Here is a 27,585-nt window from a genome sequence, read left to right as displayed (position 1 = left end):
TAACACGCACCCCCGGCCACCGCCAAGACCCCTCCCTGCTCCATCAATTCCGCTCTGAAATATGGCAGAAGCCACTGCCGACCCGCTTCCCTGATCTCGGGGCGTGCCTTCCCCGCATGAGGTCCCCGGGTCAGGCCCCAGCCACACCCCTTGGCAACGAGCACCTCTCTGGGTAAGAGCATGGGCGCAGGGCCAGCCTGGCACAGGAGGGAGCAGAGAAAGCCCCCAGCTCAAAATCAGGGTCGCCCGGGAAGCCCGGCGGGAACAGCTGGAGACAAGGTGGGGGTGGAGGGCTGGAGATTTAACACAACCGGGCCGGGCAGTCCTGGAACCAGCGTGGGGGAGGTGGAAGGAAGGGGGTTGAGGCCGTTCTGCTCTCCGCTCCGCCAGGAGGGGGCACTGGAATCGGAAGGGGCGGATTGAATCCAGGACCAGAACTCTGCCCTAGCCAGGAACGGGGCGGCCCTGAAGAAATTAAAAGGCCAGCGGGGCAGGAAGAGCCCACATCCGGCTCCCCTCTTCCCGCCGTGCCAAGGTACAATACCAAATTAAATGTGCCACTGAGGCAGGTGTGCCTCAGCTGTGCCCTGCCTCTGCCCTGTGAGGGGTTGCCCCGGGCCACAGTACAAAAATAAAGATTTTAAAATGAAAAAGAACAAAAACAAAAAAAAGTCCCTGGAGTTGGTCATCAGTCTCACATTCTGGAGCCTCTGGCTTGTAACAGCTAGAAAAGAAAAGAGGGAAGGAGGCCGGGGTGGGGGAGGAGGAGAGGGAGACAAAAGGGTGGCAGGGCGAGGTTGGGGAGAGACAGTGGGGACAGGACCGAGCAGGGGGCCAGGGCAAGGGAGGGCAAGGAAAAATGGAGGGGGGGGGGGGGGGAGGAAGAAAGGGGAGAGAGGGAAGGAGAGAGAGAAGGGAAGGAGAGGGAGAGCAGCAGAGAGAAGGAGAGAGCAGAGAAGAGAGAAAGGAAGGAGAGAGAGAAGGGCAGAAGGAGAGAGCAGAGAGAGAGGGGAAGGAGAGAGAAAGAGAGAAGAAGGAGAGAGAGAGAGAGAGAGGAGAGCAGGTGAGTCATATACACTGTGTGGGAAAAGATTATATTCGGGTCACCCAGCTAAAGCCCGAGGCTTCTGAGCCAAGATAACCGGAGGGAGGGGTCTGACCACCTTCCCCAGTCTGGACTCCAAACACAGCCTCCCCGAAGGGAAGGCACCTCTGCCCCACCCCGCCCCCAGTGCCAGACTCCAGCTCCCTGAGACAGCAGCAACTCCAGGGGAAGGGTCCTGGGGGACCCGGTCCCGGGGGCTGCCCCGGGGATGGGTCTTGGTTGCCTCCCAGGACCCCATCCTCTGGATGGCCACTCTGGGGAACGGGCTCGTCGGCCAATGCGGTCATCGTCTGAGGGGAGAGGGCGGGAGGGTGGCCCCGGGGAAAGATGTCTGACTGGCATCCAGCTCTCCTCTGGCTAAAACAGGAAACCCGATGCCAAGAAGCAGATGAACCAATAGCTTCTGGGAGGAAAGGAATTTGTGTGGGACAAACCGGGTGGCAGCAAGTGCCATCTCCCTTTTCCTCTCCCACTGCCCGCACCCTTCTCCACTCTCCGCCCCCTCAGGGCTTCTCTCTGGCTCTCCTCCCTTCTGAGCCCCCTGCCCCCTTCCCAGCTCCGGCCAGCCGGCGTCCCTGGGGCTCAGGCCTCGGACCGGGGCCGCGGCCGAGACGCCCGAAGAGATCAGACGAAGCTTAGCTTGAGCGAGAGGAACCGTCACGATCTCCTGCCCGCCCCGCCGCCCCCCTTCCCCGCCCCCGGCTACAAACCCAGATTGGCAGTTCCAGGAGAGAGGGGGGGAGAAGAGGAAGCGAGGCCCTTAAACAGAGAGCTCAGCCTCAGGGTCTAAGAGAGTGGGAGCAGACGCCCTGCAAGAAGGAAAAGTGAGGTTGCACAAGGAGTGAGGGGGCGGGGGGAATCCCCAGGCATGAAGCAGCCAGGCATCCCCAGGGAGAAGAAGCCAGACACCCCTCATCTCCCCAATAAGACGGAAAGAAACGGGAGGATGAGCGAAGGGGACGGTTGGCAGGACTCCGGGAGGGCAGGGACAGAAAAAGCGTGGAGAGAGATGGGCGAGGAGGCAGGATTCTAGGGCAGGGGTAGGTGGGAAGAGAAGAAGCAAGGGCAGGAGGAGAGGCGGGGGAAGCGAGGAGCAGATGGAATCTGGGAGGACGAGGAGGAGGAGGCGGGTGAGGATGAGATGGGACCGTTGGAAGGGGGAGGAAGACTGGGTGGGAGGGAGAAAGAATTAGCGGAATCCCGAGATGAGTTTGCTGCAAAGAAAAAGTAAGAGAAGGCATCGTTATGAGGAGGAATGCAGAAGCAGGAGCTGAGATAGATAACAAGGGTTGCCCCCGGCCCACCCCCCCGCAGGCCCCAGGCAAATCTCGAACCCTAGCTCGGACGGGCTCTCACCAGAAGGCAACGGGCAGCTTTTACGCTCGGACTTTTATTATTATCATTTTCCTCAGGGATTTTCTGCACCTTTCTCTTCCGCCTCCACCTGCACTTGCTCCACCTCCACCACCTCCTCCTCCTCCTCCTCCTCCTCCTCCTCCTCCTGCTGCTCTTCCTCCTCCAGCTCCTCCTCCGCACTCTGTGTCCCAGCCGACCGAACCCAGGGAAGAAAGAGGGGAGACACTTTGCAAGTTCTGACTCAGGTCCCCACCAAGCATCCCCGGGGGCTCATGCACGTGACCTCATGCTTAGTGCTCTGCAGACGGTAAGCGCTCAGTAATTTCTTTTTGGTACGTGTTATGCGCTTACTATGCGCCAGGCACTAGACTAAGCGCTGGAGTGGATACGAAAACTAATCAGGTCGTACACAGTCCGTGTCCCCCTTGGGGCTCACAGTCTTGACTGCCATTTTATAGATGAGGTAACTGGGGCCCAGAGAAGTGAAATGACTTGCCCAAGGGCACAAAGCAGACAAAGTGGCGGAGCTGGAATTAGAACTCGGGTCCTCCTGACTTCCAGGCCCGTGCTCCACCCACTAAGCCACGCTGCTTCTCTAAATACCACTGATCGATTATCGACTGGTCATGGTGGGCGGATCAGACTCGATCTTCCCCGGCACGGTTTGGGGCGATCTGTAAGGCGAAGGGGTTTGGCCAATCTCATGGGAGCCGGGAAGCGCCTCCCGGCCCCCTGACAGTCTTGGAAGTCGGGAGAAGACGGGGGAAACTCTAGGGAAGGAAGCGCCAACCTCTTCACTAAACAGTGCCCTCTCTTAGAGAGAAAGCCCAAGTGGAGAGCGTAACAACACATCACATCAGCCAGCCCCTCGTGGACTAGTATTCCCACCCGGCCTCTCCCCGTGGCCCGGCCGGGCTGGGAGAAGAGATGGGAGGGCCGGAAGGGGGGACGGTGGCCTTTTGTGGCTAACACCCGAGAAGCGGCAGGCCCGATCTAGTGATCCCTGGCTTCTTCCAGCCTGCCCCCAGGAGAGGCCAGCCTCGGATCCAGAAAGCGGTAAGCTCACCCTGTACCATTTCCAACGCGACACCAGCCATTTGGGACATTCGGGGAGACAGTAGGCAAAGCAAAGCAGGCAAAGCGGGGAGACTGAGGGCTCTTAGAGGTCTGCACTGCCCAACAAACCAAGCCAAGAACAATTACCAGCATTTCCCTTCATCAGTCCATCACAACTGCTCAGCCAGCCCGATTCTGCCATCTCAGCCAGGGACCCTTCAGGGTCGGAATCCCCTGCCCCTGGGGTCTAGTAGCTCCCGGCCGGAGGTCGGGAAGGGCTCCAGGCATTGCCCGAGACGCACCTGAGGGCCCAGCGCAGGCAGCAAGCGGAACCGGCAGCAAGCGGAACCCTGAATCCAGCGGAAAGCGAGCCGGACGGGGGCAGCCCCCGAGACTGGGCCGACCGTCCTCACCCGCCTCAGTCTCCCCCCTCCGGGGAAGAGCCACCCACCCGGCCCCCGGGGAAGGGAGCGGACTCCTCGGGGAGCAGGCCACCGGCTCCCTCGCCAACAGCTCTTCCTGCCACACGGGGAGATTCTCCCCACATCTAGACTCGGGCCCGGCCCCGACGCTGCTTGAGCCTGAGTGAGCGGACCGGCTCGCGGCGTGGGATGGGATGACCGCGGGCGTGGGACGGGCATGGAGGTGCGTGGAAGTGCGTGGGGGCCCGGGGTGGGAGGCAGCGTGGAAAGAGACGGCAGAGATGAGAGAGGTGAGACGGTGGGTGGGGGAGGGAGAGAGAGAAGAGACATCCCCTGGGGATGGAGAGAAGCCAGGAAGAGCGGGGGCTGGGACTGGGAGGAGGGGATGGGGAAGGGGGTGGGGAGGACAGCCGGGAGGGTGGTAGCCCGGGTGGAGGGTCTCACCTGAGCCTTGCGGCTGGGCTCTGACCCCAGACCGTTGGGGGAGTTGCACAGCTCCTTCGAGACCACGCACAGGAATTCGGCCTGGTCCTCGTTTCCGTAGTTGTAAGAAGACCCGATGTTCACCAGCTGGGAAGGGGAGAGCCAGGAGGGAGCTCGGCTGCTCCTTGTTCCTAGACATCCCTTTCCCACCCAGAAGTCGGGGGCCGGGCCACCCGGTTCTCTGCTCTGCCACAGGAGTCCAGGGGATCTGGGGCCTGAGTGAGGTGTCCCCGGGGAGTGGAAATATGGATCCTGCCCCACCCGTCCCACCGTACCCATCCCACCCTGCATCCCTTTCGCTGCCACCCACCTCTCTGGATCTGACTCTTCACGTTCCGGGGGAATGTACTCCACTTTCCACCTCCCGGTTCCTTTCATCCAACACCAACAGGCCTTCTGGGTCTCCCCCGTTCTCTCTAGAGTTTAACCTCACCTTCGAGACTGTAAGCTCGTTGTAGGCAGGGGATATGTCTACCCACTCTATTGTATTCTTCCAAGGGCTTAGACCAGTGCTCTGCACACAGTAAGCGCTCAATAAATACCACTGATTGATTCCACTCAAACTGCGAGAGTGCTCCTTCTACAACGGGGCTGGTATGATCGGGCCGACTGACTTTATGATCCTTCCAAACCAATTCCCTGACGCCTCTCTCCCAAGAACACCAGAGGCCTGGTCTCAAAGGCTGTGTGTTTCAGAGGTGCCTCTCCGATCTCACAACCCCCGAGGCGGTGTGCTGGGCAGACGTGGATCCTTTCATTGACGGAAGGGAAGGGAAAGACACAAGAGGCCGAGGAGGGTAAGAATGGGCCAGGCTCAGGCAGGCGAAGAACCAGGAAGTCCAGACCCTCCAGTCCCTCCGGCCCCAGCCTTCAGCGGCGTCGATCCAGATAGGTGACTCCCGTCACTCACCCCTCAGAACCCAACCCCGTCTCCTGCCCCTTCTCCGCACCTGCTCGAAGCGCCAGCCGTCGGACATGGTGGACACCATCTGGGTGAGCTCTTCCTCTTGACACTGCAACACCCGGTACACGTGCTTCGGAGGCACCTGAGGGAAAAGGTGAGAGTCCTGATCTATGGGGGTGCCAGGGAGAGACCCCCTCCAATTTCTGGAAACGGGCAAGCAGTTGCTGCCTCGAGTTTGAGGGACACAGATCCGCAGCGCCCACATCTTGGCTGTGTGGGAAAGAGGGCGTCCACGGGCCCTGGGGGGCAAGAAAGACTCTTTCCGTGTCCCCCACCCCCACCCCACATCTTGGCCCCAGCTAGGCCCCTGTGTGCTTCTTCTAAACTCCCCCCGATCCCTGCCTCCACTGGGAATGCCAATATGACAGCCCTCTCCCAAGTGGCTAGTCCGGTACACCCCACCACATGGACGTTCAATAAATGCTACCGCTATCGCCACGTGGCTTCCGGTGGTTCCCCGGCTTGAGATCGTCTCTCCCTTTCCTAAAGGAATTCAGCATTCTTGGTGGGGAGATTGATCGATCGGGATGATCCCGGACCCTATTCCCTTCTCCCTGATCCCACTCGCCCCCCCCCCCCCCCGACGCTCCCCAAAAACGCATCCCCACCCCCCGCACGGCTCTGACCTGGGCCACGGTGTAGTCTTTCTCCTCCAGCCTGTCCTTGATGATCCTGATCAAAGGGCCGATGTTGTAGAACTCAGCTTCCTCCAGGACCCCTGGAATACAGGCAGCGGGAGTGGAGGAGCTGCCAATCAAACCCTTCCCCTCGGGAAGCCGCAGGTGAGCCCGTCTCCCCCATCGAAGTGCCCCCCGCCGATCCCCAGAGCTGGATCCACCCCACGCCACGCTGCCTGACCTCTTCCACCCTCCCGCTCGCCAGCCCCGGGTGGTTGGTGCTGAGGACTCCCTCTAACACTGTGAATCAGAATGGTGCTCACAGAACACTCCCCTCCCTGAGGCTCCATTCCATTAGACGGCGAACCCGAGGCTGGGCATCCTGTCCCGGTGGGGAAGTACCCTGGGCTGTCAAATGCTCGACTTCATCTCTCCTCTCCCTCGGCCCAGAAGCAAGGGGTAGCCAGCACCCCCTCCCCCCGCCACGGCCAGGATAATCGATCCATCCCCAGGCGAGTGAACCTGGGAGCGGGAGGAGGGAAGAAGGGGTGGCAGAGCCTCGAGGCTACCCCGAGCAGGGAAAGCAATATTTGGATCGACTTAGCTACTTTATTTACATTTTTCTCCTCCAGGACTAGCTCCGTCCCCAAGACTCTGCAGCGGGGAGCCTGCTAATAGGCCACGGAGGAGGGCCGGGAGGGAGGAATGTGACAGAGAGCTGCGGGGGAACAACAGATCTAGTTATTACCCTGATTCCCACTAGACAGAAGTTCTTCTGGGACAAGCACTAGAGATTCAAAGACCTTGGCCCCAGCCCCATCCTCAAAGACCCTTCTCCTTTCCCCTACCCATAGTTGCCAGAAATGTCTGTCTTTCTCTCTCTGTTACACAGAGACACACACATCAACCCAAAAACCAGCGGCCTAAGGGCCATCCTAGCTGGGACCACTGGCAGGGATGAAGGGATGGGGGTGTTCTGATTTTTTTTTATGGTACTTGTTAAGCGTTTCCTAAAGGCCAAGCGCTGTATTAAGCACTGGGATAGATACAAGCTAATCAGTTCACGTCCCACACAGGGCTCACAGTCTTAATTCCCATTTATAGATGAAGGAACTGAGGCCTGGAGAAGTTGAATAACTTAGCAAGGCCGCACGGCAGACGAGTGGCAGAGCCGGGATTAGAACCCAGGTTCTCTGACACCTCTGTCCGTGCTTTAAACCACTAGGCCATGCTGCTTCTTGTCAATGAGTGGTATTTATTGAGCACTTACCGTGTGCAGAGCATTGTACTAAGCACTTGGGAGTGTAGTACAACAGAGTTGGTAGCCATGTTCCCTGTCCACAGTGAGTTTACAGTGAGGGGGAGACAGGCATTTATAGGACATGATTTTCTTACCCTAAAGGTTGTTGGGCTACAGGAGAGGTAGGCAAGCAGACTACGCCCTTGGTGGGAGGATCTATGGCTCTCTGGGCGGTCAGGTTTGACTCACCCTGAGAGCCACTTCTATTTTCACACCTTGCCCCCCCCCCCCCCCCCCCCCCCCCCCCCCCCCCCCCCCCCCCCCCCCGCCATTCTGTCAGGATCCAGAAGCTGGGAAAGATATCAGGGGTGGGGACAGCGACAACACATCAGAATCTGTTTTCCCAAGTACCCTGGGCCACTGTCTGCCCACCAAAAAAGCAAATCTTTTGCTTAGAGGAGCGGCATGGCCTAGAGGAAGGAGCGGGGGACTGGGACTCGGAGGACCTTTCATTCATTCATTCAATCATGTTTACTGAACACTTACTGGGTGCAGAGCACTGTACTAAGCGCTCAGAAAGTACGATTCAGCAATAAAGAGAGATAATCCCTGCCTACACCGGACTCAGTCTAGAAGGGGGGAGACAGACAGCAAAACAAGTAAACAGGTATCAATATACATAAATGGAATTATAGGTACGTACATACATACACAAGTGCTGTAGGGAAAAGGGAGCGAGTCGGGGCGATGCAGAGGGAAGGGGGAGCTGAGGAAAAGGGGGGCTTGGTCTGGGAAGACCTCTCGGAGGAGGTGTAGGGCTTTGAAGGGGGGAAGTGTGATTTGTGGATTTGAGGAGGGAGGGCATTCCAGGCCAGAGGTAGGACGTGGCCAGGGGTCGACGGCGGGACAGGCAAGAACGAAGCACAGTGAGAAGGTTAGCACAAGGTTAGGACCTGGGTTCTAATCTCTGTTCTGCCACTTACCCTTCTGTGCGATCTTGGGCAAGTTCCTTAACTTCTTTCTGCCTCAGTTACCTCTACTGTAAAATGGGGATTCAATACCTGATCTCTCTCCTATCTCCGTGAATCCTGTTTGGGATGCAGACCATGTCCCAATTAACGAATGCCACGATTATTAGTAGGATTTTTACATCTATACCATTCATTTCTTCATTCAGTCACATTTATTGAGCGCTTACTGTGTGCAAAGCACTGAAGTAAGCGCTTAGGAGAGTAGCAAAGCAGCATGGTCACTGGAAAGAGCCTGGGCTTGGGAGTCAGAGGTCATGGGTTCTAATCCCCGCTCCGCCTCTTGTCAGTTGTGTGACCTTGGGCAAGTCACTTAACTTCTCTATGCCTCAGTTACCTGATCTGTAAAATGGGGGTGAAGACTGTGAGCCCTACTTGGGACAACCTGATTACTTTGTATCTACCCCAGCATTTAGAACAGTGCTTGGCACATAGTAAGTGCTTAACAAATACCAACATTATTATTATTATAACATAACAGACAGACACATTCCAGCCCACAACGAGCTCACAGTCTAGAGGGGGAGACAGATATTAATATGAATAAATAGATGCATAAATAAATAAATTACAGCTACATCCATATGTGCCATGGGGATGGGAGGGAGGATGAATGAAGGAGCAAGTGAGAGGGGCGCAGAAGGGAATGGGAGAAGAGGAGAAGAAGGTTTAGTCAGGGAAGGCTTCTTGGAGGAGATGGGCCTTCAGAACGGTTTTGAAGGGGGAGAGACTAATTGTCGGTCTGATAGGAGGAGGGAGGGCGTTCCAGGCCAGAGGGAGGATGTGGGCGAGAGGTCGGCGGCGAGATAGAGGAGATCGACGTACAGCGAGAAGGTGAGCATTAGAGGAACCAAGTGTGCGGGCTTGGGTTCCGATTGCTTTCATCCCTGAGATGTAAGATCGGGTAGGCAGTACATTGGAGTGGGAGTGTGGGGGCCTTAGCCTGTCCTTACAGGCAGCTGCTTCTGGGGTGTAGCCCTGACCAACCACCCCCATGTATGTGCCACTAAAAATGGGCAAGGCAGAAAGACCACCCTACTCTGCTCTTCCCCCTTCCCCTCTCAATACTGTGCTCATTTGTATATATTATTTATCAGCCTATTTATTTTGTTAATAAGGTATATATCTCCTCGATTCTATTCATTTTGATGATGCTGTCTTGTTTTTGTTTTGTTCTGTTTTGCTTTGTTGTCTGTCTCCCCCCGTTTAGACTGTGAGCCCGTCACTGGGCAGGGATTTTCTCTATCTGCTGCCCAACTGTACATTCCAAGTGCTTAGTACAGTGCTCTGCACATAGTAAGCGCTCAGTAAATATTATTGAATGAATGAATGGATGGGCTGACAGGTCCTGATGGTTGTCTTGAACCCCTGAGGGTCCCTTCTGGGCCCTCCCCGGAGCCAGCCGAGATGGGGGGGATCGAGGTAGTCACCGATCGCGTTTACTGAGCGCAGAGCATCGTACTAAGCGCTTAAGCACTAAACACCGTACTCAGGACTCACCTTCTTCGGCCATGTCTTTATCCAACACCAGCTTGCCATGACGGAGGAAGTTCAGGATGGGCCCAAAGTAGGCGGGATCCCGGTCGATAAGGTAAGCTCCAGTCTCATCCTAGAAGCCGGAGGATGGGGGGTTGTGAGGAACACTCAGTCGCCCCCATCTCCCCCCACCACCGCTCCGGCAGGGATAACTCCCCTCCCACAGCCCGGGATCCCATAATAATAATCATCATCATAATAATGATGGTACGTGTTAGGCGCTTACTATGTGCCAGGCACTGTAGTAAGCGCTGGGTTGGATACGAGCAAATAAAGTTGGACACGGTCCCCGTCCCACGTGGGGCTCACAGTCTCAATCCCCATTTTGCAGATGAGGTAACAGAGGCCCAGAGAATAATAATAATAATAATAATGTTACTTGTTAAGCATTTACTATGTGCCAGGGACTGTACTAAGCACTAGCGTAGATACAAGGTAATTGAGTTGGACACAGACCCTGTTCCATGTGGGGTTCACAGTCTCAATCCCCATTTTGCAGATGAGGTACCTGAGGCACGGAGAATAATAACGACAGTACTTGTTAAGGTCTACGTGCCAGGCACTGCACTAAGCACTGTGTTGGATATAAGCAAAGCGAGTTGGACACAGTCCCTATCCTGTGTGGGGCTCACAGTCTCAATCCCCATTTTGCAGATGAGGTCACTGAGGCGCAGAGAAGTGAAATGACTTGCCCAAGGTCACACAGCAGACAAGGGGCAGAGTGGGGATGAGAAGCCCTGACCTTTTGACTCCGAGGCCTGGGCTCTAACCACTTGTTCTCATTCCATAGGGAAGCAGTGCGGCTCGGTGGAAAGAGCCGGGGCTTGGGAGTCAGAGGTCATGGGTTCTAATCCCGGCTCCGCCACATCTCAACTGTGTGTGACTTTGGGGAAGTCACTTCACTTCTTGTGCCTCGGTGACCTCATCTGTAAAACGGGGATCGAGTCCCACGTGAGACAACCTTATATCTACCCCAGGGCTTAGAACAATGCTTGGCACATAGCGAGCGCTAAACAAATATCATCATCATAAGCAGGGTGGTTTGGTGGCAGGAGCCCGGGTCGGGAGTCAGAGGTCGTGGGTTCTAATCCCACCTCCGCACTTGTCTGCTGTGTGACCTTGGGCAAGCCACTTCTCTGGGCCTCATTTCCCTCATCTGCAAAATGGGGATGAAGACTGGGAGCCCCAGGTGGGTCAGCCTGATGCCCCTGCACCTCCCCCAACGCCTAGGCCAGTGCTCGGCACCTAGCAAGGGCTTCTTCAACACCCTCATCATTATTATTATCATAGGGAGCGCTTAACAGATGCCAGCATTAGTATTAGGGAAGGGGAGGCTGCCAAGACCCCCAGCTCTACGGCGGATCCCGGAAAAGGTGTCATTTTAAAGCGCTCAGCCCAGTGCCCCGCACCTAGTAGGCGCTCAAGAAAGAGGAGCGAATGAATGAATGAAGGATGGCTCCGGGCCTGTGCGCGGCCCGGGGTTGCCATGGCGACGGGGAGCTCTTCCTCCATCCCGCCCCCCTCCCCGTTTTTTTTTTTTTTTCCCGCGGTGCCGGGCGGGGGGAGGCGTCTCCCCCAGCCCCCCGGGGTGCGCCCCCCGCCCCCCGCCTCACCCGGTCGGACTGCAGCTCCTCGCCCTGGCAGAGGCGGCTGAGAAAAGACTTCTGCTCCCGACAGAGGGTCTGCCGGGTGGTCAGGAAGACGGTGCCGCCCACGTTCAGCCGCACCCACTTGCCCCAGCTGCCCGGAGGCCCCCTGCCCGCACCCCCCGCCGCCGCCGCCGCTGCCGCCGCCGCCGCCGCCGCCGCCGCCGCCGCCTCGCCCGCACGCTCCTCGCCCGCCTCCATCCTCCCCCGCCCCGACCACCCGAACTCCCGACCACCCGAAGCCCCGACCACCCGAACACCCGATCACCCGAAGCCCCGAACTCCCGAGCACCCGAAGCCCCGAGCACCCGAGCACCCGAACTCCCGAGCACCCGAACTCCCGATCACCCAAAGCCCCGAACTCCCGAACGCCCGAAATCCCGAAGCCCCGAACACCCGAACTCTCGAAGTCCCTACCACCCGATTCATTCACTCATTCACTCATTCATCCATTCATTCACTCGTTCGTTCGTTCGTTCGTTCATTCATTCATCCATCCATCCATTCATTCACTCGTTCGTTCGTTCATTCATTCATTCATCCATCCATTCATTCACTCGTTCGGTTATTCATCCATCCATCCATTCATTCATTCATCCATCCATCCATTCATTCACTCGTTCGGTCATTCGTTCATTCATTCATTCATCCATCCATTCATTCACTCGTTCGGTCGTTCATTCATTCATTCATTCAGTAGTATTTATCGAGCGCTTACTATGTGCAGAGCACTGGACTAAGCGCTTGGAATGAACAATTCGGCAACATTCATTCATTCAATAGTATTTATCGAGCGCTTACTATGTGCAGAGCACTGGACTAAGCGCTTGGAATGAACAAGTCGGCAACAGATAGAGACAATCCCTGCCCATTGACGGGTTTAAAGTTTAATCGGGGGAGGCAGACGGACAAAAACAAAACAATTTAATCACGATGAATAGAATCAAGGCGATGGCACCTCATTAACAAAATAAATAGGGTACTAAGATATATACAGATGAACACAGTGGGAGGGAGAGGGGGAGGAGCAGAGGGAAAGGGGGGGAAAAGGGGGCTTAGCCGAGGGGAGGGAAAGGAGGGGGCAGAGAGGCAGCAGAGGGAGCAGAGGGAAAAGGGGGAGCTCAGTCTGGGAAGGCCTCCTGGAGGAGGTGAGCTCTCAGTACGGCTCATTCATTCATTCAATAGTATTTATTGAGCGCTTATTATGTGCAGAGCACTGGACTAAGCGCTTGGAATGGACAATTCGGCAACAGATAGGGACAATCTCTGTCCATTCATTCATTCATTCATTCAATGTGGCTCAGTGGAAAGAGCCTGACCTTGGGATGTCAAGGATGTCAAGGATGCCTGACATTGGATGTCCCCAATGTCTACCCCAGCGCTTAGAACAGTGCTCGGCACATAGTAAGCGCTTAACAAATACCAACATTATTATTATTATTATTATTAAGCGCTTACTATGTGCCGAGCACTGTTCTAAGCGCTGGGGTAGACATAGGGGAATCAGGTTGTCCCACGTGGGGCTCACAGTCTTAATCCCCATTTTACAGATGAGGGAACGGAGGCACGGAGAAGTTAAGTGACTTGCCCACAGTCACACAGCCGACAAGTGGCAGAGCTGGGATTCGAACTCATGAGCCCTGTCTCCAAAGCCCGTGCTCTTTCCACTGAGCCACGCTGCTTCTCCTGCTTAACAAATACCAACATTATTATTATTATTATTATTGGGAGTCAGAGGTCATGGGTTCGAATCCCGGCCCCGCCACTTGTCAGCTGTGTGACCGTGGGCAAGTCCCTTCACTTCTCTGGACCTCAGTTCCCTCATCTGTAAAATGGGGATTAACTGTGAGCCTCTGGTGGGACAACTTGATTACCCTGTATCTACCTCAGTGCTTAGATCAATGCTCCGCACATAGTAAGCGCTTAACAAATACCAGCATTATTATTTATTGAGCGCTTACTATGTGCCGAGCACTGGACTAAGCGCTTGGAATGGACCATTCGGCCACAAATAGAGACCATCCCCGCACAATGACGGGCTGACGATCTAAACAGTCTAAACCCGAACTCCCGAAGGCCCGAAGGCCCGAACACCCGAACACCCGAACACCCGAAGGGCTGCCGCAGGTACGGCCTCGGAGCATTCTGGGAGTTGTAGTTTTCTCCTGCTCACCCGCGCCCCCGGCCTCCACCATTTGCTAAGCGCTTACTATGTGCAGAGCACTGTTCTAAGCGCTGGGGCAGATACAGGGTCATCAGGTTGTCCCACGTGAGGCTCACAGTCTTCATCCCCCTTTTACAGATGAGGGACCTGAGGCCCAGGGAATAATGATAATAATAATGGTGGTATTTGTTAAGCTCTTACTATGTGCCGAGCACTGTGCTAAGCGCTGGGGGAGAGACACTAATAATGTTGGTATTTGTTAAGCCCTTACTATGTGCAGAGCACTGTTCTAAGCGCTGGGGGAGATACAGGGTAATCAGGTTGTCCCACGTGAGGCTCACAGTCTTCATCCCCATTTACAGATGAGGGACCTGAGGCCCAGAGAAGTGAAGTGACTTGCCCACAGTCACACAGCTGACAAGTGGCAGAGCTGGGATTCGAACCCGTGACCTCTGACTCCCAAGCCCGGGCTCTTTCCACTGAGCCACGCTGTCAGGTTGTCCCACGTGGGGCTCACAGTCTTCACCCCCATTTTACAGATGAGGGACCTGAGGCCCAGAGAAGTGAAGTGACTTGCCCAAGGTGATATAGCAGACAAGTGGTGGAGCCGGGATTAGAATTCAGGTCTTGTGTCTTCGAGGACTGTATTATATCCAGTAGGCCAGTCTGCTTCTAGAATGGTATTTTTTAGTGTTGTTATGAAATTCATTAAGCGATTTCTTTGTGTCAAGCCCTGTTCTGAGTGCTGGGGTAGATGCAAGCTAATCAGGTTGGATATAGTCTCTATCTCGCATAAATAGTCTAAATAGGAGCGAGAGCCGGTACTGAATCCCCATTTTACAGTTAAGGAAACTGAGACACAGAGAAATTAAGGGATTTGCCCAAGGTTACACGGATGACAAGCTGGGATTAGAACCCAGGTTCTCTGACTCTCAAGCCTATGCTCTTTCCACAAGATCATGCTAATAATAATAATGTTGGTATTTGTTAAGCGCTTACTATGTGGCAAAGCACCGTTCTAAGCACTGGGATAGATGCAAGGTGATCAGGTTGTCCCTCATGGGGCTCACAGTCTTCATCCCCCTTTTACAGATGAGATAACTGAGGCACAGAAAAGTTAAGTGACTTGCCCTAAGTCACACAGCTGACAAGTGGCGGATCTGGAATTAGAACCCATGACTTCCGACTCCCAAGCCCAGGCTCTTTCCGCTGAGCCATGCTGCTTCTCATGCTCCTCACCTCGGGCCTGGAGAGGTGGAGCCCTTCAATCAATCAATCATTTTACTGAACAGTTACTGTGTGCAAAACACTGTACTAAGCGCTTCGGAGAGTAGAATATAACAGAGTTGGTAGACACAGAGCTGAAGCTCATCCTGGGCCCTCCTGGAGTGGGGTCTGGGAGACAGAGGAGAAAGGGGCTGAGGGTCTGCTTCATAGCTCCAGAAAAATAAGTCCCCCAAATTGCCCCTCCTGACTATTCATTCATTCAGTCAATCGTCTTTATTGAGCACTTACTGTGTGCAAAGCACTCCACTAAGCACTTGGGAGAGTACAGCATAACAACAAACAGACACATTCCCGCCCACAACGAGCTCAGGGTGCAGAGGGGAAACAGACACAGGGAAGCAGCGTGGCTCAGTGGAAAGAACCCAGGCTTGGGAGTCGGCGGTCACGGGTTCGAATCCCAGCTCTGCCATTTGTCAGCTGTGTGACTGTGGGCAAGTCAGTTAACTTCTCTGGGCCTCAGTTACCTCCTCTGTAAAATGGAGATTAAGACTGTGAGCCTCACATGGGACAACCTGATTACCAGTGCTTAGGACAGTGCTCTGCACATAGTAAGCGCTTAACAAATACCAACATTATTATTATTAATATGAATAAATAAGTAAATAAATAAATTACAGATATATACATGTGTGCTGTGGGGATGGGAGGGAGGATGAATGAAAGAGCAAGTAAGAACGGTCCTGCTTTTTACCAGCCCAGACGGGTTTGTTTCACCTGGACTACTCTCCCTGGGACTATAATGCAGTAATATAATATAAAATAGAATTTAAAAAGGGTGTGGGCTCTTCCGCCCTTCCACGCCGGTTGCCGGCAATGACGGGGGCGGTCGGCGAAGGGCGAGCTGGAAACAGAAGCAGCTCAGCCCTCGATGGTCTTCCGCAAATTGCCCCTCGATTTTCCACGGAACAGGTCTGTGCCTTCTTCCTGGAGGGACTCTCCAGGTCGAACCCAGAACCTTCCCTTAAAGCCTTTAGGGATGATAGGATGTTTCACGTGGTCTTGCTCCGTGCTTCAGGAATGGGCCTACTAATTCTACTGAGATGTCCTAAGTGCTCAGTATAGTTCATTTATTCATGCAATCATATTTATTGAGCGCTTACTGTGTGCAGAGCACTGTACTTAGTGCTTGGAATGTACAATTTGACAACAGATAGAGACAATCCCTGCCCACCAACCGTGTGGCCTTGAACAAGTCACTTCACTGGGCCTCAATTAACCTCCTCTGTAAAATGGGGATTGAGTCTATGAATCCCTTTGGGACAGGGACTGTGTCCAACCTGATTTGCTTGTATTCATTCATTCAATAGTATTTATTGAGCGCTTACTATGTGCAGAGCACTGTACTAAGTGCTTGGGATGAACAAGTCGGCAACAGATAGAGACAGTCCCTGCCGTCTGACGGGCTTACAATAATAATAATAATAATGTTGGTATTTGTTAAGCGCTTACTATGTGCCGAGCACTGTTCTAAGCGCTGGGGTAGACACAGGGGAATCAGGTTGTCCCACGTGGGGCTCACAGTCTTAATCCCCATTTTACAGATGAGGGAACTGAGGCACCAAGAAGTTAAGTGACTTGCCCAAAGTCACACAGCTGGCAAGTGGCAGAGCCGGGGTTTGAACCCATGACCTCTGACTCCAAAGCCCATGCTCTTTCCAGTGAGCCACGCTGCTTCTCACAGTCTAATCGGGGGAGACGGACAGACGAGAACAATGGCACTAAACAGCGTCAAGGGGAAGAACATCTCGTAAAAACAATGGCAACTAAATAGAATCAAGGCGATGTACAATTCATTAACAAAATAAATAGGGTAACGAAAATATATACAGTCGAGCGGACGGGTACAGTGCTGTGGGGATGGGAAGGGAGAGGTGGAGGAGCAGAGGGAAAAGGGGAAAATGAGGCTTTAGCTGCGGAGACGTAAAGGGGGGATGGCAGAGGGAGTAGAGGGGGAAGAGGAGCTCAGTCTGGGAACGCCTCTTGGAGGAGGTGATTTTTAAGTAAGGTTTTGAAGAGGGAAAGAGAATCAGTTTGGCGGAGGTGAGGAGGGAGGGCGTTCCGGGACCGCGGGAGGACGCGACCCGGGGGTCGACGGCGGGATGGGCGAGACCGAGGGACGGCGAGGAGGTGGGCGGCAGAGGAGCGGAGCGTGCGGGGTGGGCGGTAGAAAGAGAGAAGGGAGGAGAGGTAGGAAGGGGCAAGGTGATGGAGAGCCTTGAAGCCTAGAGTGAGGAGTTTTTGTTTGGAGCGGAGGTCGATAGGCAACCACTGGAGTTGTTTAAGAAGGGGAGTGACATGCCCAGATCGTTTCTGCAGGAAGATGAGCCGGGCAGCGGAGTGAAGAATAGACCGGAGCGGGGCGAGAGAGGAGGAAGGGAGGTCAGCGAGAAGGCTGACACAGTAGTCTAGCCGGGATATAACGAGAGCCCGTAATAGTAAGGTAGCCGTTTGGGTGGAGAGGAAAGGGCGGATCTTGGCGATATCGTAGAGGTGAAACCGGCAGGTCTTGGTAACGGATAGGATGTGTGGGGTGAACGAGAGGGACGAGTCAAGGATGACACCGAGATCGCGGGCCTGCGGGACGGGAAGGACGGTCGTGCCATCCACGGTGATGGAGAAGTCTGGGAGCGGACCGGGTTTGGGAGGGAAGATGAGGAGCTCAGTCTCGCTCATGTTGAGTTTTAGGTGGCGGGCCGACATCCAGGTGGAGACGTCCCGGAGGCGGGAGGAGATGGGAGCCTGAAGGGAGGGGGAGAGGACAGGGGCGGAGATGTAGATCTGTGTGTCATCTGCGTAGAGATGGTAGTCAAAGCCGTGAGAGCGGATGAGTTCACCGAGGGAGTGAGTGTAAATGGAGAACGGAAGAGGGCCGAGAACTGACCCTTGAGGAACTCCAACAGTTAAAGGATGGGAGGGGGAGGAGGCTCCGGCGTAGGAGACCGAGAATGATCGGCCAGAGAGGTGAGAGGAGAACCAGGAGAGGACAGAGTCCGTGAAGCCAAGGTGAGATAAGGTATGGAGGAGGAGGGGATGGTCGACAGTGTCAAAGGCAGCAGAGAGGTCAAGGAGGATCAGAATGGAGTAGGAGCCATTGGATTTGGCAAGAAGGAGGTCACGGGTGACCTTAGAGAGAGCAGTCTCGGTAGAGCGGAGGGGACGGAAGCCAGATCGGAGGGGGTCTAGGAGAGAATGGGAGTTAAGGAATTCTAGGCATCGATTGTAGACGACTCGTTCTAGGATTTTGGAAAGGAAGGGTAGTAGGGAGATAGGACGATAACTGGAGGGGGAAGTGGGGTCAAGAGCGGGTTTTTTTAGGATGGGGGAGACCCCAGCACTTAGTACAGGCTTGGGAGTCAGAGGTCGTGGGTTCTAATCCCGGCTCTGCCACTTATCAGCTGAGTGACTTTGGGCAAGTCACTTAACTTCTCTGTGCCTCAGTTACCTCATCTGTAAAATGGGGATTAAGACTGTGAGCCCCACGAGGGACAACCTAATTACCTTGGATCTACCCAGTGCTTAGAACAGTGCTTGGCACCTAATAAGCGCTTAACAAATACCAAATTATTATTATAATGATAATGGTATTTGTTTAGCGCTTACTAGGTGCCAAGCACTGGGGAAGATACAAGGTCATCAGGTTGTCTCACATGGAGCTCACCGTCTTCATCCCCATTTTGCAGATGAGGTAACTGAGGCACAGAGCAGCGTGGCTCAGTGGAAAGAGCCTGGGCTTCGGAGTCAGAGGTCATGGGTTCGACTCCTGGCTCTGCCACTTGTCAGCTGTGTGACTGTGGGAGAGTCACTTCACTTCTCTGTGCCTCAGTTACCTCATCTGTAAAATGGGGATCCACTGTGAGCCTCACGTGGGACAACCTGATTCCCCTGTATCTCCCCCAGCGCTTAGAACAGTGCTCGGCACGTAGTAAGCGCTTAACAAATACCAACATTATTATTAAGTGACTGACCAAAGTCACACAGCTGACAAGTGGCAGAGCCAGGATTACAACCCACGACCTCTGACTCCCAAGCCCGGGCTCTACAGTGCTTGGCACATAGTAAGCACTTAAATACCACAGTTATTATTATTATTCCCTCATCTTTGCCCTGATCACCTTTCCGCTCCCACCTTCCCCACCTCCCTGCATCGTTGTGGAAAACTGGGGTCGGTGAGCTTCACGACGATCTGTTTGAGTGCCTTGCTTTAACTGCACAGCCCCAGTGCTGTGAGGCACGGAGGGAAGAGAAGGAAAGATGTTTATTTGTTTAATTGCATCTGTCCTGTCTCGCCCATTAGCTCGTAAAGCTTCATTCTCTTCTTGGCAACACCACCCAGAATCCGTTTGTGCGCCAGGCCCATCGGCTCTTCTTAAATGTCTGCTGATTGATTGACTGGCTAAACCTGCTCAGGGCAAAGCCATGCTCGTTTGGAGGACAAAATACCCTCAAACCACCTTTCTTATTGGCGCCCACGGGTGCGTCCTCAGTCAGAGGATTTGCCAATTGGTTCCTTTTGTTGTCATTTTCGTGGACTTGCAGGATGCAGTTTGCTTGAAGCTATTCTCTAACTGGGGAGACAGACCCAGAAATCTTCACCAACAGTGGAATCGGAATGAATAAAATCGAACGTTCGAATGTTCCAAGGGCCGAGGACGGGCATGAAGACAATGACGTAAGTCAGAGGTGCTAACTTTTCATTTTGAGCTCCCGGGCGGGAAGTGGTGGGTTGGGGGTGTGGGAGGAGGGGGAGATTTTAAAGAGGATTGGAGGGTTCAAGCTTCAGTGAGTGGACGGGCCAGAAAGCCACCATTTTAGATCGTTTCAGCCCTAAGTGGAAACTCGGGCCTGCCCCGACTTAGCCCTCATTTCCCCAACTCATCTTCCCTCCTGTGTCACCTGTGTCCTTGGATCTGTACGCTCATGCACTTGAAATTCACCCTCCTTCAGCCCCACAGCACTTCTCTACATATGCATAAATGTAAAATGGGGATTAAATCCTACTCCCTCTTACTTACTCTGTGAGCCCTTTGTGGGGCAGGGACAGAGTCCAACCTAATTAACTTGTATCTACCCCAGCGCTTAATACAGCTTCCGGCACATAGGAGGCGCTTAACAAATACCCTTTTTTTTTAAAAAAAAAAAGCACTTCATGAACACCATAACGGTTATCAGTAGAGAAAGCCAACGCTTCTGATGTTTTCTTTCCCTCTCCAGTTGAGTCCTCCCTTTCTGTGGAAAGCGCCCTGGCCCTGGGAGTTAGGACCTGGGGTCTTATCCCTGCTCTGCCCCTTGTCTACTGTGTGACCTTGGGCAAGTCACTTCACTGTGCCTCGGTTTCCTCATCTGTAAAGTGGAGAGTCTTCAATGGTAAAATGTTCTCTTTCCTATATAGACGGTGTGTCCCACCTGATTATCTCGTATCTACCTCAGAGTTCAATATAGAGTTTGGAACACAGGTCGATCAATTAATCGTCTTGAGAGCTTACTATGTGCAGAGCACTGTACTAACCGCTTGAGAGAGTACACTATAACAGAGCTAGTAAACCTATTCCCTTGCCCACAACGAGCTTAATAAATACCACAGTTATTAGCTCCCACCTGCTACAGTGAAAGGAAGGGGAGGGCGCCGTTGAATGACGATTAGACTGTGAGCCCGTCATTGGGCAGGGCTTCTCTCTATCTGTTGCCAAATTGTACATTCCAAGCACTTAGTACAGTGCTCTGCACATAGTAAGCGCTCAATACTATTGAATGAATGAATGAACACCTTTTCCCCTTCCCAGGTGGTTATTGGTCAAGACAGATTAAACCAAATTTCAAGATCCCTAAACTCACCAGGGTCTTAACCGCACGACCGCAACCAGCATTATTTGTTCCCAACCCAGGAAGGGATCGGCATCCAAGCCCCATTTCTGAGCAGACTCTCGAGGAGCCAATAATCTGCTGGGGGCCGTTACCTTCTCTGACTGGGGAGAGAGGGAGAGGAAAACTGGGTTGGCGGGGCACGACGTACTCCAGTTCCCCTCCGGGCCGGGGCGGTGGGGAAATGGGCGGACCACGGTGGAGGCCTGAGAAGAGGACTCAATCCATTCTCCTGTGCTTTGTGAAGTTCATTCATTCAATCGTATTTATTGAGCGCTTACTGTGTGCAGAGCACCGGACTAATAATAATGTTGGTATTTGTTAAGCGCTTACTATGTGCAGAGCACTGTTCTAAGCGCCGGGGTAGATACAGGGTAATCAGGTTGTCCCACGTGAGGCTCACAGTCTTCATCCCCATTTTACAGATGAGGGAACACTTGGAGACTAAGCACTTGGAGAGTACAGTTCGGCAACAGATAGAGACAATCCCTACCCAACAACGGGCTCACAGTCTAGAAGGGGGAGACAACAAAACAAAACAAGTAGACAGGCATCAATACCATCAAAATAGATAAGTAGAATTATAGATATATACACATCATTAATAAAATAGAGTAATAAGTACAAATATACACAAATGCTGTGGGGCGGGGAAGGGGGTAGAGCAGAAGGAGGGAGCAGGGGCGATGGGGAGGGGAGGAGCAGAGGAAAAGTGGGGGCTGAGTCTGGGAAGGCCTCCTGGAGGAGGTGAACTCTCAGTAGGGCTTTGAAGAGGGGAAGAGATTGGCACGAGCCCCACTTCCGACAGCCAGGCAGAATCAGGCTCTTGGCGGCCTGCCCAGGGCTCTTCCAGAAATCACCCAGCCTTTCTCCAAACCGGAGCAGGAACGGGCTCTGGGCCTGTGGGGCAGAAATTCCTCATCTCTCTTCCACAGAGCCTTCCTCCTACGATCCAACAAGCATCAATGCCCGCCTTGTGCTCCTTGGGGGCAGAATCCTCATTCGCTGGCAAAAAAGAATCCCAGATCTCTTGCTCCTTTTGGGAGCTTCCGGTTCCCTTTTGCCGCAAAGCCCGAAGAGGTGGGCAAGCTGTGGGTTCCTTCTCAGGACTTGGAGATTGCAGAAAGCAGTTGGCTTTTAGCTCTGCAGGGAGGGGGCTCGGCCTGGCGACTTGGGGAGGCTGTTTGGCCTTGTGGAAAGAGTCAACTGGGTGACTTGGGGGAGAGTCCCGTTCTGACATTGGTCTACTCTGTGACCTTGGGCGAGTCATTTCACCCTTTTAGGCCTCAGTTTCCTCGTTAGTAAAGTTAGGATGAGATAGTGTGCCCCGGGTTGGGCCGGGAGTGAACCCAATCTCAATTTGGATTCCAAATTTTATATCTGCTTCAGCGCATAGCACGTACTAAGCACTTAAAACAATGCCATAATTATTGTTGCCTTCTGAATACTGATTCTCGATTGGTCTTGGAGGACAAGTGATTGATAGCTGTCAGCCAGGACCTTTGGAACCTCCCAACCACCCATTGGCAGCCTGTTTGGGCCCTGGCAACTGCCAGAAGCCTCTCCAGGGTGACAGTGATAAGGAGGTACAAGGCTCTGGGAGCTGAAAAAGTCTAAAAACTGACTGTCAATCAGATGGGCTCTGGGCCAGCTTTAGGTTTCTGTGGCTACAAAGGTGTTAACCTGTCTGCCTGAGGACAAAGGTTGATTTGACACCTCCGATTTAATGCTATAGGGTCAGGTTACATGAAGAATTTTCCACTAGAGAAATCCCTTCAAAAAAACAACTCCATGGCCCCCTTCAAGCTTTCTTTTCTCCAGCCTGAATAATCCTCCTTCCTTTACCTCCCGAGCCCTGGTTTCCTACTTTTTTGTCATATTCCCTGTTCTCAAAGCCCTCTCCACATTGTCCTAAGGGGGAAGAACGGAGAGCACAGCTGTTGTGGGCAGGAATTGTCACTGTTTATTGTTGTATTGTTCTTTCCCAAGCATTTAATGTAGTGCTCTGCACACAGTAAGCGCTTAATAAATACAATTGAATGAATGAATGAATGAATGGAAAGAATAGTTGGCTTCCAACCTCTGCCTAAGGAACTTTCACACCCTTGACTGAATATTCAGTGTTGCAAGGCCATTTTCTCCTGTGAGCAACGCAGAAGAGGGCAATAGGGGTTCTCCTCCTCTCCCGTCTTTGACGGCCACCTGATTCAGCAGCAGAGCCTTGTAGGAAGGGGGCTCCTCCTCTCGGCTCCTCTTTCACACATGGTGGAATCTGTGGATTTCTGTTCAATCTGTAGCCCTGGCCATCGGGGCACGATTGCGTCGAGGCAGGGGGGCGGTGTCTTTAATGGGGTCATGGCAGGGAGAGGGCCCAGGACCAACAAGCAGAGGCCTAGAATGCGTCCCTAGCCCTCCGGCCACCTCCTTCGAGCCCTGGGAAGAGTTGCTTCTCCTCCCGGGACCTCAGTTTCCCCAACTGTGGCCCGAGGCACATACCAGGTGCTCCACCCTGACTGGCCAGGCCCGGGCTCTGCTGAGGCTGAAACAGACTCCCCTGTGGACTGCAAGAGTTGCAAATGATATGGAGTCAATCACACAGTCTCTCCAGCCTCCAGCTGGGGAGGTCACTGGGTGGGAGAAGGTCCAGGGCAAGGCCTTCCAGGATTAGGGACCTGTTGCTGGGGGTGGTTTGGAGAGATTTAATGACACCTGTATCTGAGGGGCTGACATGGGGTGAGGAGGATGCTGTAAACTCCCTCTCTATTCTGTAAGCTCACTGTGGGAAGGTGTATGGACTTTTGTTACACTGGACTCTCCCAAGGCTTAGTACAGTGCTCTGCACGTGGTAGTGCTTCATAAATATGATTGATTGATGTATTGACTCATTTGCCCTCCCTAAGGCCCAGGCAGCGCAGCGGGAGGGAGGTAAACCCAGAGAGCAGAACCACCATTAGTCTCACCGCCCTCAAAAATCCCCCCTGAGCGCAGTCAAGTCTGCATGGTCCAGTCCAAGGTGGACTTATCTCTCCCCTCCTCAAAAATCTCCAGCGGCTGCCTATCAACCTCCGTTATCAAGCAAAAACTCCTCACTACTGGCTTCAAAGCTCTCCACCACCTTGCTCCCTCCTACCTCACATCCCTTCTCTCCTACATCCCAGCCCGCACACTCCGCTCCTCTCAGTGCTAACCTTCTCACTGTGCCTCAATCTTGCCTATCCCGCCGTAGAACCCTGGTCCACGTCCCGCCTCCCTCCTCAAATCCGCCAATCACACTTTCCCCCTTCAAAGCCCTACTGAAGGCTCACCTCCTCCAAGAGGCCTTCCCAGACTAAACTCCCCCTTTTCCTCAGCTCCCCCCATCACCCCAACTTGTTCCCTTTACTCCCCTCCCCACAGCACTTTCGTATATATGTACATATCTATAATTCTATTTATATTAATGCCTGTTTACTTGTTTTGATGTGTAAATATCTACAATTCTATTTATTTATACTGATTTCCGTTGGCTCGTTTTGATATGTCTCCTCCCTTCTAGACTGTAAACCTGTTGTGGGCAGGGATTGTCTCTCTCTATTGCTGAATTGTATTTTCCAAGTGCTTAGTACAGTACTCTGCCCCCAGTAAATGCTCAATAAATACGACTGAATGAATGGGCTGTGCCCTCCCCATTTCCCGGGTTCACTCCTGGTCCCAAGGAGTCCAGATGACAGCACAGGTGCTGGGATCCCCGGAAAGGCTTGGGGGTCACTTTATACATTCAATCGTATTTATTGAGCGCTTACTGTGTGCAAAGCATTGTACTAAACACTTAAGGGGTCTGGTTTCGAAAGGGCACCCAGCATCCCACCAGCCCCCCACTTTCCCTTAGGCCCAGGGAAGGATAGGTTACCTCCCTTCCCACCAACACCCCAACGCATACACACATACACACGGAGTGTGAGAGTCACGCGCAGAACATTTATTGTCCCTGCAGCGTGAAGTATGAAGCATGGCTGGAACAAGCTGTGGTCCATCAAAACCCACCCCGAAAAGCCACCCAAGCTGTTTTGCTGCCCTGCTTCCCCTCCCCCTGCCTCATATGAAGCAGCCTGGCTCCCTCCCCTCCTGCCCCTACACCACTGACCCTGCACTGCCAGGCTCCACGCCGTCTTCTAGATCATCTTCTAGAGAAGCAGCATGGCCTAGTGGATAGAGCACGGACCTGGGAGTCAGAAGGACGTGGGTTCTAATCCCGGCTCTGCCACTTGTCTGCTGTGGGACCTTGTGGAAGTGGCTTCACTTCTCTGGGCCTCGGTGACCTCATCTGCAAAACGGGGATGACGACGGTGAGCCCCACATGGGACAACCTGATTACTTTGTATCTACCCCAGTGCTTAGAACAGTGCTTGGCACAGAGTTAGCACTTTACAAATACCATCATCATCAAGTACCATAATTACTGATATCCCTGTGATCTTCTCCCCTCGGAGGTCGCTTTATCCTGAGGACGGAAGGTACGAAGTGGTCCCAGGGAGAGGGGGAGAATGCCGCAGTCAGAAGCCAAAAGACTGGAATCCAAAGCTTTGGCCTTGCAGAAGAAGAGAATCAGAAAACCCAGCTCTAGCCCCAGCCCAGCTGACCCCCACCCTCAGAGGGTCTTGCCCCTGCCCTCCGAGACGACGTCTTCGGGCTGGGCTCGCATGAACCACTCCACCCAGGAGCCGTCGTAGATGGCCACGTCCGGCTTCCCGCACAGGTAGGCGGCCAGGGCCACGTGGCAGGCGGTCACCCCCGAGCCGCAGGTGGCCACCAGGGGCTGGGAGAGGTCCACCTTCTTCTCCCGGAACAGGCCGCGGAGCTCCTCGGGGCTCTTCTCCAGGCCCTGCTCCGTGAGGAAGTCCGTGAAGGGCATGTTCAGGGTGCCGGGGATGTGGCCCGGTTCGATCCCTGGAGAGGGGCAGGAGGGAAGGGAGACGGCCGGAGGGGGCGAGGGGGACAAGGAAAAGGAGAGATTGAGTTCGATTCCCTCTACACTCTAAATTCTTTGTGGGCAGGGAACCTGTCTACCAACTCCTTTACTGTCCTCTCCCAAGTGCTTACTCCAGTGCTCTGCAAACTATAAGTGCTCAATAAATATTGATTCCCATGTCTCCTGGGTTGCCCCAGCTCATCTTCCTAATAATCATAATGGTATTTAAGTGCTTACTATGTGCCAGGCACTATACTAAGTGCTGGGGTGGATACAAGCAAATCGGGTTGGATAAAGTCCCTCTCCCAGTCTCAATCCCCATTTTACAGATGAGGGAACTGAGCCCAAGAGAAGTGGTTGCCCCAGGTCACACAGCAGACAAGTGGAAGAGCTGGAATTTGAACCCATGACCTTCTGACTCCGAGGCCCGGGCTCTAGCCACTATGCCGTTCTGCTAGGTGGGGCCCCATCCAATGGGCCCAAATTGGCAAGATCAAAAACCTTATCTCCAAGCCCCCTGGCCCGGCCCAGGAGGGCCCCAAAGGCTGATTCACCCAGCGGTGTCACCCCAGATGAGAAGGCGTGATCTAGGCCTCTCCTAAAGGGCTGCAATCAATCGATAGATCATATTTATCGAGCGCTTACTGTGTCCGGAGCACTGTGTTAAGCACTTTTGAGAGTCCAATATAAAAGAGTCGGTAGACACGTTCCCCGTCCACAGTGTAGAGAGAGCGCGGGCCTCAGAGTCAGAAGGACCTGGGTTCTAATCCTGGCTCTGCCACAGGTCTGCTTTGTGACCTTAGACAAGTCACTTAACTTCTCGGGGCCTCAGTTCCATCATCTGTAAAATGGGGATTAAGACTGAGTCCCATGTGGGGCAGAGACCGTGTCCAACCTGATTAGCTTATCTCTACCCCAGCGCTTAGTACAGTGCCTGGCGGATAGTAAGCGCTTAACAAGCACCATCAAAAAAAAAATAAAATGGTACGGACAGCGGGGGTGCCCAGTACTAGCCTCGGGCTGCGGATTACCTTCTCGGGGCTCTGCCTCGGTCCCCCTGAACCGCCCCGAGGCACGGGCATCCACCACCTGGAACCGGCGAGATTCCACGTTCTCCTTGATGTCCTCGTGGCTCTTCACGAACGCGGGGTCCAGGGTGGCGCGGAACTCGGCGGGCACCGGGCGGCCCTTGCCCGAGCCCAGGGGGCGCCCCTCTCTCTGCCAGTTCCGCAGCCCGCCGTCCAACAGGGAGACGGCCCGGTGCCCGAAGGCCCGGAACATCCACCAGACCCTCGGGGCGGAGAAGAGGCCCTGCTCGCTGGCGTCGTACACCACCACGTGAGTGTCTCCGCCCACGCCCAGCTTGCCCGCGTACTCGGCGAAGGACTCGGCGGTGGGCAGCATGTGGTCGTAAGGAGAGGTGCGGTCGCTGCACAGGTCGATGTCGAAGAAGGCCGCGCCGGGGATGTGCCGGTCCTCGAACTCCTTCTGGGGGTCTCGCTTCAGTTTCGGCAGGTACCAGGAGGCGTCCAGGAGCTGCACCCGCTGCCCGGTCCCGGGAGACTTCAAGGCCTCCGCCACCCACTTAGCCGACACCAGGGCCCGGAAGAGGGGCTGGGAGGCCATGGCGCCTGGGTCCCGGCCGGGCTGACTGACAGCAGGGCTGCTGGGCCCCTCCGGGCTGCGTGAGGAATAGCGTGCGTGCGGGGCACCGGGAAGAGGGGGAAGGGTGGCAGTTGCAGGTGGGAGGAGGGAAGGAATCATAGGCGGGGTTATCGGCCCCGGGAGAACAGAGATTCCAAGGGCAGAGGTGGGGGAGGAATGGGAGTGAGAGAGAGAGAGAGAGAGAGAGGTCAGAGTCCACCAAAAATACC

At 54.1% G+C, this 27,585-nt stretch overlaps 2 protein-coding genes across 2 annotated transcripts; both read right to left on the bottom strand.

Moving 5' to 3' along the window:
* Positions 1–2,479: 2,479 nt before the first annotated feature.
* On the bottom strand, positions 2,480–19,261 carry KCTD17 (potassium channel tetramerization domain containing 17). The gene is made up of 7 exons (XM_029078677.2): positions 19,192–19,261; positions 11,421–11,590; positions 9,772–9,880; positions 6,013–6,104; positions 5,373–5,468; positions 4,384–4,509; positions 2,480–2,642 (listed from the first exon to the last, which is right to left on the bottom strand). Exons 1-7 carry the CDS (start codon positions 19,259–19,261, stop codon positions 2,514–2,516), a joined length of 792 nt encoding a protein of 263 aa, XP_028934510.2. The 3' UTR covers positions 2,480–2,513.
* A 5,867-nt stretch (positions 19,262–25,128) lies between these two features.
* MPST (mercaptopyruvate sulfurtransferase) lies at positions 25,129–27,577 on the bottom strand. The gene is made up of 2 exons (XM_001516983.4): positions 26,743–27,577; positions 25,129–25,689 (listed from the first exon to the last, which is right to left on the bottom strand). The coding sequence occupies exons 1-2, from the start codon at positions 27,473–27,475 to the stop codon at positions 25,391–25,393; spliced, it is 1,032 nt and encodes a 343-aa protein (XP_001517033.2). The 5' UTR covers positions 27,476–27,577; the 3' UTR covers positions 25,129–25,390.
* Positions 27,578–27,585: the final 8 nt, after the last annotated feature.

The sequence above is a fragment of the Ornithorhynchus anatinus genome, chromosome 14 (assembly GCF_004115215.2).
Source record: "Ornithorhynchus anatinus isolate Pmale09 chromosome 14, mOrnAna1.pri.v4, whole genome shotgun sequence".
Taxonomy (NCBI): domain Eukaryota; kingdom Metazoa; phylum Chordata; class Mammalia; order Monotremata; family Ornithorhynchidae; genus Ornithorhynchus; species Ornithorhynchus anatinus.
Note: the sequence above shows the minus strand (reverse complement) of the source record. Positions and strands in the feature narration are given on the sequence as shown.

Bases quoted from the DNA above. Each gene is read 5' to 3' on its own strand.
- MPST (XM_001516983.4), bottom strand. From the start codon at position 27,475: ATGATTCCTTCCCTCCTCCCACCTGCAACTGCCACCCTTCCCCCTCTT. The intron at 25,690-26,742 runs GTAATCCGCAGC...GCCCCTCTCCAG, and splicing joins CGAGGCAGAGCCCCGAGAAG to GGATCGAACCGGGCCACATC.
- KCTD17 (XM_029078677.2), bottom strand. From the start codon at position 19,261: ATGGGCCTGGCGCACAAACGGATTCTGGGTGGTGTTGCCAAGAAGAGA. The intron at 11,591-19,191 runs GCGAGACAGGAC...CGGCGGCGGCAG, and splicing joins GAAGCTTTACGAGCTAATGG to CGGCGGCGGCGGCGGGGGGT. The intron at 2,643-4,383 runs GTGAGACCCTCC...GCTGGGACACAG, and splicing joins AGCCCAGCCGCAAGGCTCAG to AGTGCGGAGGAGGAGCTGGA.